General features: G+C 34.1%; 1 protein-coding gene across 2 annotated transcripts in view; it reads left to right on the top strand.

The window, feature by feature from the left end:
- The window catches only part of MKLN1 (muskelin 1), a 230,532-nt gene that overhangs the window by 92,361 nt on the left and 120,571 nt on the right, over positions 1-17,600 (top strand). For both annotated transcript variants that reach the window (XM_051962233.1, XM_051962232.1), the window contains exon 7: positions 16,319-16,396. In XM_051962233.1, coding sequence (XP_051818193.1) covers positions 16,319-16,396 — 78 coding nt within the window. The remainder of the gene's footprint in view (positions 1-16,318; positions 16,397-17,600) is intronic.

Raw genomic sequence — 17,600 nt, 5'->3', positions numbered from 1 at the left:
CTGCTCACTTCACTCTGCGTCAGTGCATGTAAGTTTTTCCAGGTTTTTCTGAAATCAGCTTGCTCATCATTTCTTATAGAACAATAATATTCCATTATCTTCATATACCATAATTTATTCAGTCTCTTAATTTCCAGTTCTTTGCCCCTACAAAAGAGCTGATACAAACATTTTTGCACATAAGGATTCTTTTCCCTATTATATATTTGGAATACTGACCTAGTAATGAGATTGCTGGATCAAAAGGCATGCACAGTTTTATAATCCTTTGGGTATAGCTCCAGTTGCTCCCAGAATGGCTGAATCAGTTCACAACTCCACCAACAATGCATCAGTGTCTCAGTTTTCCTACATCCCCTCCAATATTTATCATTATGTTTTCTGGTCATCTTAGCCATCTAAGAGGTATTGGATGGTGTAATGTTCTTTAAAAGCCTACCTCTCTCCTTGGTTCCGAGAACTTGAGCTCTTGCCTGTCTTCTCTGCCCTCTGAATCTCTCCAAATCTCTCCAAATCCAAAGTTTTTTGCTTCAGCCTTCAGTCACCACAAAGATGGATGATGGAATAAATGTCTCAGCCTCCCAGAGCTTTTAGTGCACTTGTCTTCTGGCTCTGGATGCTTCCCTTCTGTAGCTCTCAGTCCCTGCTTATATGCTCCACATTGAGTATACACCAATCATTATATCACAAGGAAACCATTATTTGTTGTAGGATTAAATCAAGCCTAAACTAGATTTAACCATTGTCTCCTCAATTCCACTTAGTACCTTCTTTCAAGTTCTGGTCCTTAACATTTCCCGCTTTCTTTTGTTTTTAGAACATAGGTAGTCATGACTTCCCTGACTTCTCAAGGATGTGAGAACCCCCCAAAAAAGAGGTGATCATGCCTTCCCTGATTGATCAAAAAAGGGGTGAAAACACCATAAAAAGGGGTGATCACGCCCTCCCTGATGTCTCAGGAAGGAGATGAAAACACCAAAGGAAATGGGGAATCAAATCAGATTAGCAGATTTCTGAAAGTTCTCACTTGAAACAGCTATACATAAATCCATCAATATGGGAGGTATTATTACATAAGCACATAGTAACACAGGCTAGTAGTGGTGTGACAACATGAATCAACATGAGGAATTATACATGTCCATAAGTCCTAGAAATAGTCCAAAAGTGTGTAGGGAATCCAATGATTCCTGCTGGTTTTGAAGTTCTGCAACAGTCTTATCAACAATTTTTTTATCTCAGGAAATCCAATGATTCCTGCTAGTTTTGAAGTTCTGCAACAGTCTCATTATCAGCTATGCTCTTTCAGTGTCAGATTTTTCTTTTTAGGTCTTCTTTGTTTCGAGGTTTTTCTCTTTTTTTCTGTCTGTCTCCAGGTGCTCCTTGGCATCCATCTGATTCCTTCTCCATCTGTAAAGATACAAGGAAACTCTTTCTCCCAAGCAGTTAACCTATTTGGTTCCTTCTGTTTACCACTTTCTAAATCTCTCCTCATCGTCTGGCAATTACATTAGAGCTGCTTGTACTGGACATTGCCCTTCTGTTGGGTTAAAAAGCCTATATATTCTCCAATTGTAATTCCTTTCTGCTATCTAATTGCCTTTCTGCTAATTGATCATGTAATCTTTCTCCCATCTGATTGCTTTTTTGCTGATTCATCACATCAGAATCCTGACCTTCTAAAGGTGCATCTTTGTGTAGTCCCCATATAATTCTTCTGCAAACCTTATTAGCATTTTCCTTAGCCAGTTGCCAGATCATTATTCTTCTAGCTGCATTTTCTCCAATAGTTCTTGTGACAGTTGTCTGCAGACATCCCACAAAATCAGTAAAAGGTTCATTGAGACCGTGCTCTATTTTTGTGAAGGCTTCCCTTTGATTTTTTCCTGGGAGGGAACCCCATGCTTTTATTGCAGCAGTAGCAATTTGCTCATACACTACTATCAAGGTAATTAGTCTGTGCTGAATTGCCTGCATATTGACCTTCACCTTCTAGTTGGTCAAAGGTGATCTGTATATTAACTCCCCTTTGCTTATTGTATTGGGCTTGAATCCTACATAAATCATGATACTCCAAAAGCCACAACAAGTTTTGTCCAAGTTCTAGACATGTCCTTGCTATGGATTTCCAGTCACTAGGGGTTAAGATTTCATAAGCTTCAAACTATCTCATAACATTTTAACATAAGAAGATGTAGCCCCATAAAGAGTGCAACCCTTTTTCAAATCCTTAATTTTTTCCAGATCAAAAGGAGTGTATCTTCTCCTTTTTTGACCTGAAAAGTCAAGCTTTTCAATAACAATGCATTTATTAAATTGGATATATCCTGTCCTTCTTTCTTCGCCTTCACCAGTGCCTTTTGTATTCTTTTCATAGGCTGCTTCATAGGTGATGCTGATTGTGTTACTGCCTGTCCCCCTCCTCCTTCTCCCTTCACCCATGAAGAGTTAATTGAGGGAAGTAGGTCAGGGGATGGGGAATGCCCTAATGGCTTCTTCTGTGAAGCACCACACTCAGAATTGTACTTAACTCCATTCTTATCTTATTCTTCATTCTTTTCACCTAGTTTATCTGGATCCTTCTCCTCCTGCACCTTCTTCTTTTTCCTTATTCTATAACTTATATAATTTCCTAAAGCCAATTGTATTAAGTTATATGTATAAAGTGTTTCTTTGGAAATTGAGTCAGGTCCATTGTCATTGTAGTATTCACATAGTTGCTCTCCTATTAATTTCCACTCGTCTGGATTTAATTCTTTTTTTTTTTTTTTTTTTTTTTTTTTTTAGAGAACCAAGGAGATGTGTATTGTGATGTTTCTAAAAGTTCAATCATCTGCTCCCAAGTTACAATCAAACTTTGGCTTTTAATGAGTTTAACCAAGCTTCTGACTTTTCTCCCATTTTAACTGAAATACTATTTTAGCCCCTTACAATGTTTCCTTCTTGTACTTACCCTAATTTATGGGTCACAGATGAAGGTAATTGGTCCCATGTTTGGATGCTAAAATGTAATGTTCTCTTGTTTGGTTTTTCTTGGGGTCTCTGGGTTCTTGGGATCAGCCTTCATTTCAGTTCAGTAATCACCACAAGAGTAGCCAGGGGTTAAAATCCAAATCTTTTATTGTCTCTTTCAACGTCCTATCTCTTTAACTTGGGGCTCAGCTAGTTTTCTTAAAGGCCTCCCTCTCTCCTTGGTTCTGAGAGCTTGAGCCCTTGGCCTGTCTTCTCTGCCCTCTGAATTTCTCCGAATCCAGAGCTTCGGACCACAACAAAGGTGGAAGATGGAATGAATCTGTCTCTGCCTCTGAGAGCTTCTAGTACGCTTGTCTTTTCTGGCCCTGAGAGCTTCTCCTCTATGATTCTCAGTCCCTGCTTATATGCTCCACACTACCAGTCATTATATGGAAACCATTATTTGTTGTTGGATTAAATCAATGCTAAACTAGATTTGACCATTGTCTCCTCAATTCCACTTAGTACCTTGTTTCAAATTCTGGCCGTAACAGGATGGTACTTCAGAGTTATTTTAATTTGCATTTTTCTAATCAATAGTGATTCAGAGCATTTTTGTCACGTGATTAGAAATTGCTTTAAAGTCTTCATTTCAAAATTGTTCATATTTTACGTCATTATTCATTTGAGGGATGGCTTGTATTCTTTTGAATTTGAGTCAGTTCTCTTTTAGAAATGAGGCCCTTATCATAAACACTGGCTGTAAAATTGTTTGCCCAGCTCTCTGCTTCCCTTTTAATCTTGTAAAGAGTGTGTGTGTGTGTGTGTGTGTGTGTTGTGTGTGTGTGTGTGTGTGTATGTGTGTGTGCACATGTCTGTGTGTGTATGTATGTTTATATATGTGTGTTGTGTGTATATATATATATATTTTTTTTTTTCCCCACTTTTAACTCTGTGCTAAAGTGGATATCTGTCTTCAGGATGGAGGATACAATTTCCCATGCTTTATGATTTTTCTTCAGTTTTTTTCAAAACTAGTATTGGGGTTTTTAAGTTTTCATTTCTTCCAAGGTGGTATGGTCTAAGATGTGTTTATTACTCTCATAGCCTGTGCTCTGATCTGTGAGTGACCACAAATACAATTTTGTGTTCTGGAACTGTGACCAGGGCCCCCACTCCCTTCTGGTCTGTTAGTACTTCTCCTTGTCCTGGGGTTACAATCCAGATCTGAGGATGGGCAGTGCAATAGAGTCCTGCCACTGGTGTCTACTGCTGGTTTGTTGGGGGTCCATTCTGTATGGACAGTACTTCACTGTCGCTTTGGTATGACAGACCTTTCCTGCTGTCTTTCTAAGTTGTCTTGGGTTGAAAAGTTGTTTTGCCCCAACCTTTTGTGATTTCTGCTGTTTCAGAATTTGTTTTCAGGAAATATTATAAAAGTTTTTTTGGGGGAATTTGGAAGAGTTCAAATGAGTTGCTGAGGCCTTTTCTCTGCCATCTTGACACTGCCCCCTCTGCAGGTCTTATACCTAAAAACATTAAATTGTCCCCATTCTCCTTGTAAAAATAAATGTTGATTTGTATGAAGCAAGCTGTCTTCAAGGAAGAAAGTACAGGATTTTCTGTTTGCTAAATTTGTAATGTAGATTGCTGTTCTGTTCTCCTTTTAGTCTGTCTGAAAATAAGGTCCATAACTAGTACTGTTTTATTAGAACTAGCTAACTAAAATCCATTCTGCCCCATATTTGATCCTCTTCATTTATTGTTTATTCAGCCTTATTTGAAAAAGTAGGTTCTCTTGGCAAAAGACAACAATGGTGTATTAAGTAGGTTAGAGAGTATTTTTAGTTACAAAATAACATCGTTGTTATTAACAAAGCCTCATACTAGTTTTTCTTTGAGGTAGTTAAATGACTTAATATAATTTTTAACAACAGAGCTAGGACCCAAATTTATTAACATTACACTCTCAAATCTTTACTGATTATACTGAGCCATACTTTCTCCAAAAATAGATGGTTCTTTCATGGATAGATTGAACAGGTTTCTTTAAATTTCTTGTGGCCTATTCAAATATGAGGAGGCGAAATAGGGAATTTATCCCAGTTCGTGAAAATGTTTCTGGTATCCAAGATAGTTCCAGAGAAAAAAGGAAGCATTATAAAAAAGAAATCAAAGACCCAGAGGAAGAAAATTTTCATGTTTTGATAGGTATATTCTAAATAAGGCAGAAGTTATATTTTCTTCTTCAGTTATGATATGATTTCTCTCACATTTGTTCTGATTTTGAAGGTTCAGAGAATATTACTTTGCATAAAAAACCTAAATATTCTAAATAAAACATCTCGAAGCTTTCACATGTTTCAATCAAAAAAAATTTCCTAAGCCTCATCATGTAATATTTTACCTTAAGTGCAGGTAATCAGAAAAGGATAATATATAATATTTAAATGTAATCCATTGTCCAACCTTGGGATAGTAGAATATAGAAGAGAGGCCTTAGAAGTCATTTAGTCCATTTGCCTCCTTTTATAGGAAACCCCAAGACCCAGAGATTGAATAACTTTATGACAAAACCATATTCGTAGTAGGTAACAGGACTGAATTACAACCCATTTTCTCTGACTCCAGAGCAAGCATGTTGTTAAAGTAAGAGTTATATCTAGATTTGAAAATAATTACATTCAAATAGCTGAAGATTGTTGTTTACCCAGATTGTTTAAAAAAAAATGTCCTTCATAGGGGCAGCTAGATGGTTCAGTGGATAGAGCACCAACCCTGAAGTCAGGAGAACCTGAGTTCAAATCTGGTCTGTGTGACCCTGGGCAAGTCACTTAATGCCATTGCCTCAGCAAAAAAAAAAAATAATAATAATAATAATAATTAATTTTTAAAAAAAGTCCCTCAAGCTAGAGAAGACATTAAAACTCATTTAAGGAAAAGAGAATAATGACATTCTTTTTCTTCAAATAATACATGCTAAATGGTATGTGATTTGTCAAATTTCCATTATGCATTAGAAATATGTTTTATTTGAAGTGGGTGTTTTATGAATAGTTTATTTTAATGCAAGAAACTTGATAATATAACTCAAAGGAAATGTCAATCTTATGGTCAGAGAAGAAAATTTTTTCTTTTAAAAAGCAAAAGCATCATGCCTTCAGTAATGCCTATAGTCCTAAGTACTTGGTAGTCTTTATTACCCATAGATAGGTCAGTCTTATTTCACTCAAAGAGCTCTAAAATTGTTGATTTATTAATTTTCATTTATCATAAAGCCTAATGTTTTTAGTTTTGCTATGTTTTATATTTGAAGTTGTAGAAAAAAAGCCCTGCAAGGTTAAATGTAATGCCTTTGGGCATATTTGACTTTTTCCTGTTAATTTTGACTATAACCTGCCAATTCTAGTAAGTAGGGCAGACTTTGAAATTGTCAAGCTGTCTTAGCACAGATGGTAAACTACACTAAGGGTTGATTTAAGACTTGGATATTCTGAGTAATAGGGAGAATTATTCTATCTATATGTTATATTGTTCAGTCATTTCAATCACGACTGACTCTTTGTGACCTCATTTGGGATTTTCTTGGCAAAAATACTCTTAACACATTTTATAAATGTGGAAGTTAAGCCAAAATAGGGTTAAGTGACTTGTCCAAGATCACATAGTAAATGTCTGAGGGCAAATTGAAACTTAGGTCATCCTGAATCCAGGCCTGTTGTTCTATCTACTGCACTACCTAAACTTTTAAAATTCAATTCCATTAAGAGACACAAAGATATGACCCTTACTACTGGAAGCTACAGTACCATAGAAGGTTAAATAAAGCCTGCACCTGGAAGACTTGATTTCAAATTTGGCCTCACACATTCACTAGGTTTATGACTTTTAGCAAGTTATTTGACTTCTGTATACTTTGGTTTCCTCAATTAGCTGTATGGTATAGATAATTATTAATCCTAACTCATAGAATTGTGAGGATCAAATGATAATATTTATAAAGTGGTTAGCACACTGCCTGACATAAAAGGTGCTTAATTAATGCTTGTTTCCATCCTTCATTGAGCACAATCCATTATTAGAAGCTTATTTTGGGGGCAGTGAAATTTGCCACTTTACAGGTTAGGAAATTTTTTTTTTTGAAATTTTAAGGACTCATTGCATGTTGAATATAAATTAAGTAATTTGGGGTTTATTGAGAGAGATCTGAAAGGAAAAGTAGCACTGTGTGGTTGAAGAGGCAAGCAGAGAAGATAGTTTTGATTAAAATGTTCAGGTTCGATCACAAGGCATTTGAATTGAGAATCTCTTAATTCAGCAATTTATATCTCACTTAACTTTTATTTTGACTTATAAGGTATTCTGGTTATACAAGCTTTTCAGACTCCATTCTCCCTCATAGACTGTATACACTATTCTATTTAGAAATCTCCAAAAAGTTTAAGATTTTGCCTAATTACATTAAGAATTATGAGGACTAAAAATGTCAGCAATGGTGAATCAAATTATTATTATTGTAGAAGCTAATAATAAGAACTTATGGGCTCATAAGATCTTTTGTATTTTTAAATGTTATTTTAAATTAAAAAATTAATATTAGCTTTTTATTTTCAAAATACATGCAAAGATTTTACCACTTACTCTTGTAAAACCTTATATTCCCAATTTCTCTCCCTTCATTCCTCCTATTCCTCTCTCCTAGATAACAAACAATCCATTATAAATTAAACCAAGTTCTTCTATACATATTTCCACATTTATCATGCTGCACAAGAAAAATTAGATCAAAAAGGGAAAAATAAGGGGAAAAAAAACCAAGCAAACAACAAAAAAAGGTGTAAATACTGAGTTGTGATCCACATTCCTCTTTCTGGATGTGGATGGTTCTCTCCATTACAAGTCTATTGGAATTGGCCTGAATCACCTCATTGTTGAAAAGAGCCAAGTCCATAGAGTTGATCACATATAGTCTTTTTGTTGCTGTGTGCAGTGTTATATTGGTTCTACTTGTTTCTCTTAGTATCAATTCATGTTTCTTCAGACCTTTGTGAAATCATCCTGCTGATTATTTCTTATAGAACATGTTTTTTAAAATTTTGAACTTAAATGCTTAAAAAACAAAACACTTTCTATATTCATAGCAGACCACGAGGTATTTGCACAAAATTATGAGTATTTTATAAATCTTCATAATCTTAAAAAAAAGATTAAATAATAAATTCCAGAAATATTCTGCTTGAAAAGAACCCGACATGGTGAATTAAGGGAGCATTCTAGTACAGTTCTACTATTCTACTATAAATAAACAACTTTAAAGTGACATCAAATTGAATTTTCACATAAAAGAGGCATGGAAGGAAGAACTTTTACAGTGAGAAGAGGGGAGTACAATGCTCAAACCTCATTCTCATTTAAACTGGTTCAAAGAGGGAAGAATGTACACATACACACACACATATACATATACATCCATCTACTTAGAAATAGAAATCCATCTTACCCAACAGAAAAGTAAAAGAAGTGACTAAGAAAAAGTGGGGGAGAAGAGTGGTGAAAAGAGGAGGAATAGATTAAGGGAGGCAGTGATCAGAAGCAAAATAGATATATAGAAGGATGGAGGGAAATAGTTAATAATTATTAAAAAATATTAATGATTCACCATAAAATAAAAGTGGATAATAAAATAATTAGAAATTAAAATCCAGCAATATGTTATTTACACGAAATATAACAGAAACAGAAAGGCACACAGAGTTAAAATAAAAGGTTGGAATAGAATCTTATTCTTCAGCTGATGTAAAAAAAACAGGAGTAGCAATTATGATCTCACAAAAAACATTTTGCTAAACTGTTCACTTGTCTGTTCTTCGTTCTAAACTTTTGTCTCTTCAGCAATTAAAAATCAATGATCCCTCTTTTTTTGTACCAGTATTGTTAAAAGTTCCTTTCCCCAAGCACCTTCATTTCCTTAAAAGAAGTAAGAGAAAGTTAATATGCTTTATAACACATCAGTAGATTCAGGCCAAAATAATATTCACAATGACCACGTCCAAAGATGTGTAATTTTTCCTATACATTTAGAACATTACCTTTGTTGGAAGGTAGATAACATGCTTCATCATATATCCTTGGGAAATAATGCATGATTATTGTGTTGATTATAGTTCTTGAGTCTTTCACTGTTGTTTTTCATATAGTATTATTTTCTTTGTATAGTTTGCTCTGCTGGTTTAACTAATTTTATTTTGTATCACTTCATGCAATTTGGGATTTTTTGATATTATCTATTGCCATTTTTATAGTATAATAATATTGTGTTACATTTATATATATACATACACACACACACACACACACACACACACACACATACACACCCCACCTCTGTTCAGCCATTTTTCAATTATCTAAGAGGAGATTTAAAGTATTCCCTTGAAAATTTAGTTCTGTTCTTCCCTTTTAAATCCTCCTTCAGCATCAGAAAGTTTGTTTTATTTGCAATAATTCCCTTCTTGGTTTTGTCCTTTCTATTAATATCCTTTAAACCTATCCCCTCTAGTGTCCCTCTTAAATTTGATGTAGTTCTACACAAGACATTATATGTTTTCAATTCTCTTTTGTCTGTTTCAAAGAATATTCACATAATGTCTGTTTCTCTTACCTCTTATTCCATGCTTGTATATTCGTTTCTCATAAATCCCAATTAGGAGAAGTGGCAAGTTCCTCCTCTATACATTCCTCTTCTTCCTTTTGCTCTCCTTTTTCTTTTCCTTCTTCACACTATAAATAGAAATAATTCACTTCTAGGAGCTCTGTTTTTCTTATTTAACTTCCTCCATACTTTTTGAAAACATTAAGATTTTGAAGAGAAACACAGATCTCTTTCTACTCCCCTCTCTTCAATTCACTATTAACACCTTCCAGTTGCTTAAATAAAGTTATCTTTCTAGCTTTCTATGCACACTGGTGTTTGCATTTTGATTTCTATTCTATTACAGGACTATTTTCTTTCCCATGGCTTTATGCTGATCCTTGTACAGTCATTGTTCAGTTATTTCAGTTTTTTCTGAGATTCAAATTGAGATTTTCTTGCCAAACATATTGGAGTGGTTTGCCATTTTCTTCTCTAACTCCTTTTATAGTTGGGAAAATGGAGGCAAACAGGGTTTGATGACTTTCCCAGGGTCAAATATCTATCTAGTATATGTTTGAGGCAGATTTGAACTCAGATCTCTCTGACTTCAGGCCAGGCGTACAATATAAATTATTCTTGACTAGAAGCCTCTTTCTTTTGCCTTACTGTATTCTCAGATCTCTTCTCATTTATTGTAGAAGCTGCCAGGTCTTGTGTGATCATGATTGTGGTTCTTTGGAATTTTAATTGCTATTTTCTGGGTGCTTGCAGTATTTTGTCCTTTGACATGGGAGTTCTGAATTTTGGCAATTATATTCTAGGGATTTTTCCTTTTGGGGCTTTTTTCCTAGACAGTTACTAGTGAATTATCTGTATCTTTGTTTTATTTTCTGTTTCTGATAGCTCTAGAAATTTATGATTTCTTGAAATATATTTCAGGCCTTTTTTTTTTTTTTTTTTTTAATCATGGTTTAGAGGGAATCCAACAACTTTAAAATTATGTTTCCTTGACCTGTTTTCCAGATTTTTTTTTGATCAAGATGGAAATGGACTGGGTAGGAATTAGATCTCCTTTTCTTATTTAGACTAGAAGTAGGGCGGCCATTCATAGACCTGATCTTATTGCTGATTGATATGTATTATAGATTATCAATAACAACAAAACAATAATAAGCATTTCTTTATTACTTTAAGTTTTATAGAAACTTCAAAAATATTATCTCATTTGCTCCTCCTATCTGGAAAGTAGATGCTATTATTAGTCCCATTTTATACATAAAGAAACTGAAAGTGGGAGAGGTCAGTGTGTCTGAGGCCAGATTTTGAATTTAGGTCTTCTTACCTTGTGGTTTGGTTTCAGTTGCCTATCTCCCTCCCCTAAGGTAATGTGTTCAAATTGATGTAGCCATGGGTGGCAGCTAGTTATTTTCAAATTATGATTTTCTCCTCTCTTCTCTTGTAAACACTAAACTAAAATGAAATTTGTTGTGTTCCTTCTGTTACTTCACTTTAATTTTTTTTTTAAGATAGCCTTGCTCTCATTGCCTCTCTTCCCCTTATCTCTTATTTCCTCTTCTCGCTTGTTATACCTCTTTTCTTTTATATTAGTCTTGCTTTTATCTGGTTATATATCTTCTCCCTCTTTTTTTCTTCTCAGTCAAGTAGATTTCCCTTTCTTCTCGTCTCTTTCAACTAGTCCTTTTTATTGTTATTGTTGTTCAGTCCATCAATTGTGTCTGACTATTCTTGACCCCATAGACTATTGCACACCAGGCCCTTCTTTCCCCCCACTATCTCTTGAAATCTGTCCAAGTTTGTATTTGTTGTTTCATGACATTATTTCATCCTCACCTGTCCCTTTTCCTTTTACCTTTTGTCTTTCCCAACATCAAGGTTTTTTCCAGTGGATTATCTTTTCTCATTATATGGCCAAAGAATTCAACTTCAGTATTTGCTTTTCTGATGATAGACGTTAATTAATTTCTTTGACTGTTGACTGATTTAGTCTCCTCACTCTCCAAGGGATTCGCAAAAAAAATTTTCTAGCACCACGATTTGAAAGTGTTGATTGTGTGCCACTCAATTTTCCTTATAATCCAAATCTCATAGTCATACATTAATACTGGAAAAACCATAGCTTTGATTATATGCATCTTTATTGACAAGGTGATATCTCTCTTTTTTAGTATACTGTCTAGATTTGCCTTAGTTTTCCTTTCAAAGAGCAAGCAATTCATGATTGAAGAGCCCAAGAATATAAAATCTGATATTTCCCATTTTTTCTTTCATTACTTGTTAATCTTTTCCATTGGTATTTTATTTAAATTTTTTCGTGCCCCTTTTCAATAAGAATTACTTTTACTTTCTTTATTATTTATCTTTTCTGTCTTTTTATTCTAGAGGCTCATTCTCTCATTCATGACCCCTATAATTATCTGATTTCTTCCTTTTCTCTGTTTTTTTTTTTTTTTTCATCACCTCCCATCCATAACTGGCCTTAATCTTTTTCCCCTACTTACTTCAGTTGACCACAGAGATCACCTTCTCATTGCTAGCCTTTGATTTGGCTCTGACACCTCTCACTCCTCTATCCCCCTGCTCTTCTCCATGCTTTTCACATACATTCCCATGTCATATTGTATTCCCCAACCCCCACCCCACCCCCCCCAAAAAAAAAAGCATTCACTGAGAGGCAGGATGATAGTCTATTTTGTCCATAGTGTCCCTTGTCCGCCTCTTTATTGTTACTTCTTCCAAATTTCCACCTTCATATCTCTTTCCTCCTCCCCTCTACTCTTCTTTACATTTAAGCACTCTTCTTGATCTGTTCACTCCTTCTGCATTTGTTATTTGGGGTTCTGGTTTTTTTTCTAAAAATGTTTTAATCTCTTCTTTTTTGTTGAATGTCCACTTTTTGTCGAGATTTACAGGGTGTACCCTAGACTGTGAGCTCCTGTGCCCTTTAGAACATATAATTCCATTCCTCCTTTTTCTAGGAGTATGGAATAGTCTTGCATTATTCAGATATTGTTTCCTTTGTATTTTAAGGTCTTTCTCCTAAAGCTAACAGAATTTGTTTCTGAATTGAATCGTTGAATTTAACTATTCTGTGTATTGGACTTTGCAGTATTAGGTTTTGTTTTGTGTTGTTTTCTGAAAATGATCCTTGATTTCTTTTGATTGGAAATTCAGTTTGGTAGTCAGAAGTTCTGGATGGTTATGCTCTTCGATGCTTTCTTCATTATGGTGTTAAGGGTTTTTGTCCTGTAATGTTCTTCTGGGAAACTTATGATCCTTAGATTGTCTATACCTATCCTTTCTTCAAGATAAGTGTGTTTTGCTTACATGGCAATCCTAATTTTTTTTTTTTTTTACATTTTTTATTATAGTTTTTTATATACAAAACATGCATGGATAATTTTTCAACATTGAGCCTTGCAAAAATTTCTGTTTCAACTTTTCCTCTCCTTCCCTCCACCTCTCCTAGATGGCAGGTAGTCCCATACATATTAAATATGTTAAAGTATATGTTAAATACAATATATGTATACATATTTATATAGTTATCTTGCTGTACAAGAAAGATCGGAGGCAGTCCTATTTTTAATGAAGTTCTTTTTTGTTGTTGTTGGTTTTCTTCTTCTGTGTTGTCCTTTGCTTCTTTGTATTTGAATTACTAATTTGTTTTTCTCACTTTTGTTTATTTGGGGAGGCTTGTAGATTCAAATTTTTCTATTAGTATTTTATTGTGTAAGGTATAATTCTCATCTTTTAAACTACTTCGGAATAGAGTGTTGTGGTTACATGTTTTCAAATTCTACAGGATCCTCTGGCTCAACTGTTGATTTATTTTCCTTTATTTTGCAGTATTTATTCTTAGATGCCCAAACTCATTTATTAGAGCTGAGGCCATATTTCCTTCTATTGTGCTCTTTTTCCCATTGATTTTTCTATGTAAATTCAAAGTCTTTGAAATGTCTTCTTCCCTGAAATCTTTGGGGCCTTTAATCATTTTTCCACCTTATTTTCCTTATCACTTATTTCTTGACTTCCTTCCCTTTGATTATGGTCTCAGCCTCCTCCCTCTCTGGGCCTAGGACATTGTCTCTATTGAATGAGGGGAATGGATTAAAAGATGTCTAAGGACCTTTTCCACTCTGATCTAATGACTTATATGTGGCCTTTTGTTAGGAGTATGCTGTACCTTTTTTGTCATAAGTGGCAATACTTCCATTTGGATTTAATTTTTGGCCAGCCATCAGTAGCACTAATTGGGTTCTGTGCTCTTTCCCTCAGGCTTGTTGGAGTGCTGCACAGCTCCCTACATGTACTCCTTCCTCTCCTAGTGACCTGTCCCACTCAGAGCTCAGAGCCTGTTTTCCTGCAATTCTTCGCTTTGCAGCACTAGTACATCTGGTTGTAGTCTTTAGCAGGCTTTTGCTTCTGAGGCGCTATTGCCAAATTGGCTAATTTTGCAGATTTCCACAACCTAGATCTAGTATCTCCATGGCATTGGGATGTGGAAATAGGATTTGATGTAGCCTTATGTTGTGTTCTTGGATTTGCCTAGTGCACCTTTGTTAGTGGTATGGAAGATTGGAAGAGTGCTGAGTGAGCTCAGGTGAGCTTTAGTTCCTAGGTTTAAAAAAAAAAAAAAAAACTTGCTTTGGGATTTTGAGTGCCATATAGGGTTATGTAACTTAATGTGGGGATTTGTGGGGGAAAAAAAATGTGGCAGGGATTTGTAAAAAAAAAATGTGGCAGCAATTAAAGGTATCATAATCTACCAAAAATTAATTCTTTATATAAAAATAAATAAACACAACCATCTAATTAGTATGCAAACTTGTTTTCATTTTTAATAATTAATAAAATGTATATATATACCAAATAGTTTTTTTTTAAATTTATGATTTATAAGCAAATATTTGATTTGTATACCCACTTTATATATCTGTATACCTGGGGTTGCATAAAAATTTCTTGGGCAAAAAGGAATTGTGATATCTGAAAAGTTTTAAGAAGCCATGTCATATACACCTTAGAAATAGCTGAAATTGCGTTATTTTTGGTGTAGTAGTTTCTCTTTTGGAGAAATTTGAGAGGTAATGGGAATAAAAGAAAATGCTTAGTCCACCATCTTGTTCATGTGATCTGGAAGTCTTGGCAATTAAACTATCTCATTTTCACTTCTTCTCATTCTAATTCAGTCCTCTATTTCCTTTTTACTTGATCGTTTCTATGTCCTTCACCTTTATTTCCCCGAGTTGTTAATAGGGATTGGATTAATTTAGGGGTTCTTAACTTGGAGTCCATGGTTTTGCCTTTTAATATTTTGATATATTTCACCATAATTGATGGTAAAAGAAGTATATTTTATTGCATTCCATTTCCTTTGTATTTTATTTCATGCCTTTGAAAATATTATTCTGAAAAGGGGCCTATATGTTTTAGCACCTTGCCACAGAGGCCATGACACAAAAAAAGCTTTATAACCTATGTATTGGATAATCTTGTAAAGTTACTTTAAGTTTGGATTCTATGCTTTATAGTACCTGTCTGTACTTCTCTTCCCTTTTCCCTTGACTCCACACTTGTCATAAATTAAACATTTTAAAATGTTATGTTTATTGATTGTCTTATCTTAGAGAATTATGTAGAATTCTAGATTCCACAGGATTCAAAGCTATAAGTGACTAATATTTATCTAGCCTAATGGACCTCATTTTAGAGTTGAAGAAATCATGAGCCAAGGAGGAGAATAATTTAGAGAAGGTCACAGACATAATAGTTTTACAAAAAATACTTAGAAACTGGAAATTTTGAATTTCAAGTCAGAAAATCTGAGTTCAAATTTTGGTTCTGTTACTTATTAGTTCAGCAATTTGCTCAACATTTGTAACCTTTCATTGATCCTCATTTTCTTTGTCTGTGGACTAAAGGATCTCTCAGATTCCAATTCTAATCCAGTGATCAGTGTGGCCTTATATGTGAAGTTTTTCATTCTTTTTTTTTTTTTTTGGGGGGGGGGGCACAAGGGGCAGTACTTTTTGGTTACAATCTGTGCTCTGTTTAGAAAAAATATATTAGAAATGAGGAGGGTAGCTGAGAAGTTACCATTAAATATTCCAATTAGATTTTCCCAGTAATTATTGTGTGCTCTCCCCATCCCCATAGATTCATAAATTACATTAATGTTAAAATTTATTCCAAATATCTCTTGCAATGTAGGGTATTTATTCAGATTATTGACATTTTTTCTTTTTCTATTAGCAGCTAAACATAACAGGGTTTGTTCTTCCCAATGCCTCATTTGTGTCTGTTTCTCCCTTCAGAATGGCTATAGAAGACCTTTTTGCTATTTGATCATATTAGTGTTTTTCCTTCTAATTTAAATGTAGTAACATATTTGTAACTAACAGGTGTCAGATAATGAGATGCATACCAACTATGATATGAGCTGCCACTCAGGCAGAGTTTCTGAATGATTATGGCAACTGATGTAGTATCATTTTATTTAGGATGGCATGGAAAATGAAATGAGACATATTTTGTGAAAATATGCCATTAAATTGACTGACATGTTATATGTTTTATATTATGTATTCCTGGGGAGAAAATCTTGAATAGTAATTTTGTTTAATATAGACTTATAAAATTCTGTCTTTTCTACTAGAATAACACAGAAGTATAAGCAAGTTAAGAGGAATTTTTTTTTTTTAATACTAACAGATGGCTTATTCAATCAATATATCAGTCAGCAGGAATATAAACCACGGTGGAGTCAGATCATCCCTAAGAGCACCAAAGGTGAGTCATACATTTCAGAATTGAAATGCTTTTGTTTAATAAACTGTTTTTGCAGTTTTGCCATACTAGGAAGCCCTTTAACATAAGTAGTAAGAGTAGAATTTTAAATGGTTAGGGCAACTAACAGTGCTCCCCTTTGTGCTTAACCAAATATGTTTTTGTTATTTTTAAAGCTGGTAAAGATTTAATTTTTATTGTTGTTGTTGTTGTTGCATTGTCATACTATTATATATGTTCATTTTAGCCTATGCTACAAACAAAAGGTTTTTTTTAAGCCTACTATAGAATATAGGAGCAGCATGGATAACAGTGAAAAAAAAATTAAGCCTTTTTTTTTAGACATTTTTTTTTTTTTTGCCAATCCTGTCCCAAAGTTAGAAAAACTAATCAATTGAAGCTTTATCTTCCTTATTTTCCCTAGCTCTTTACTTCAACTAAGATGAAAAATCCTCAAAAACTGTTCAGTAGAAAGAAGGAAGAAAAACAAAGTTTTTGTGGATGATCAGCCTTGAATAGAATTTGTCGCTGACTTTTCAATCATCTACTTGATTTCTTAGGAATTAAAAGTTAACATGTCATCTTTCTGCTCACTAACTATTTTGACATAGATGAGAAACATGCAATCACTAAAAAGCTGAAACTAGGGACTCTTACTTGTCAATATATGTCAGTATTTTTTTGCATGAGCCGAAAATAGAATCCTAAGCTTTCAACTTCCTGGTCAGGCTACATTAGACATTATAATCTCTCTTCTTATTAAAGTAGAGGTTGTGCCTCCATATATATAAAATTGCATTTCTTGATATTAGAAACCCTTCTAATAGAAAAATATTTGTCCCTTCAAAATATTAATTCATTTTATTGTCTCTTTTGTTAATTCTACTTATTTTACATTCTGTTATTTCATCTAAAGTTTCTCCTGTTTGTTTGATTTTTCTATGTTTCTTATAGTCCAGTAATATCCTCTTATATTCATGGATCACAATTTGTTCAACTATTTCCCAGTCAATGTGCTGCCTTTTGTTTTTATATCACATTCTTTTCTATTTATGTTTTTCTCTTTTCACCTACCCAGTGATATCCTCAGAGGGATATATTTAAGTGAATATGTTTAAACCTTTCCAGTAAGCTTAGTGATGAGCATAAAAATCACAGTGAATCACAAAGTTCATCATTTTACTTATGAATTTATGACATCATTGCT

This window comes from Antechinus flavipes, chromosome 5 (assembly GCF_016432865.1).
Source record: "Antechinus flavipes isolate AdamAnt ecotype Samford, QLD, Australia chromosome 5, AdamAnt_v2, whole genome shotgun sequence".
Lineage (NCBI taxonomy): Eukaryota > Metazoa > Chordata > Mammalia > Dasyuromorphia > Dasyuridae > Antechinus > Antechinus flavipes.
The sequence above is the reverse complement of the archived record's forward strand: the minus strand, read 5'-3'. Positions and strand labels throughout refer to the sequence as shown.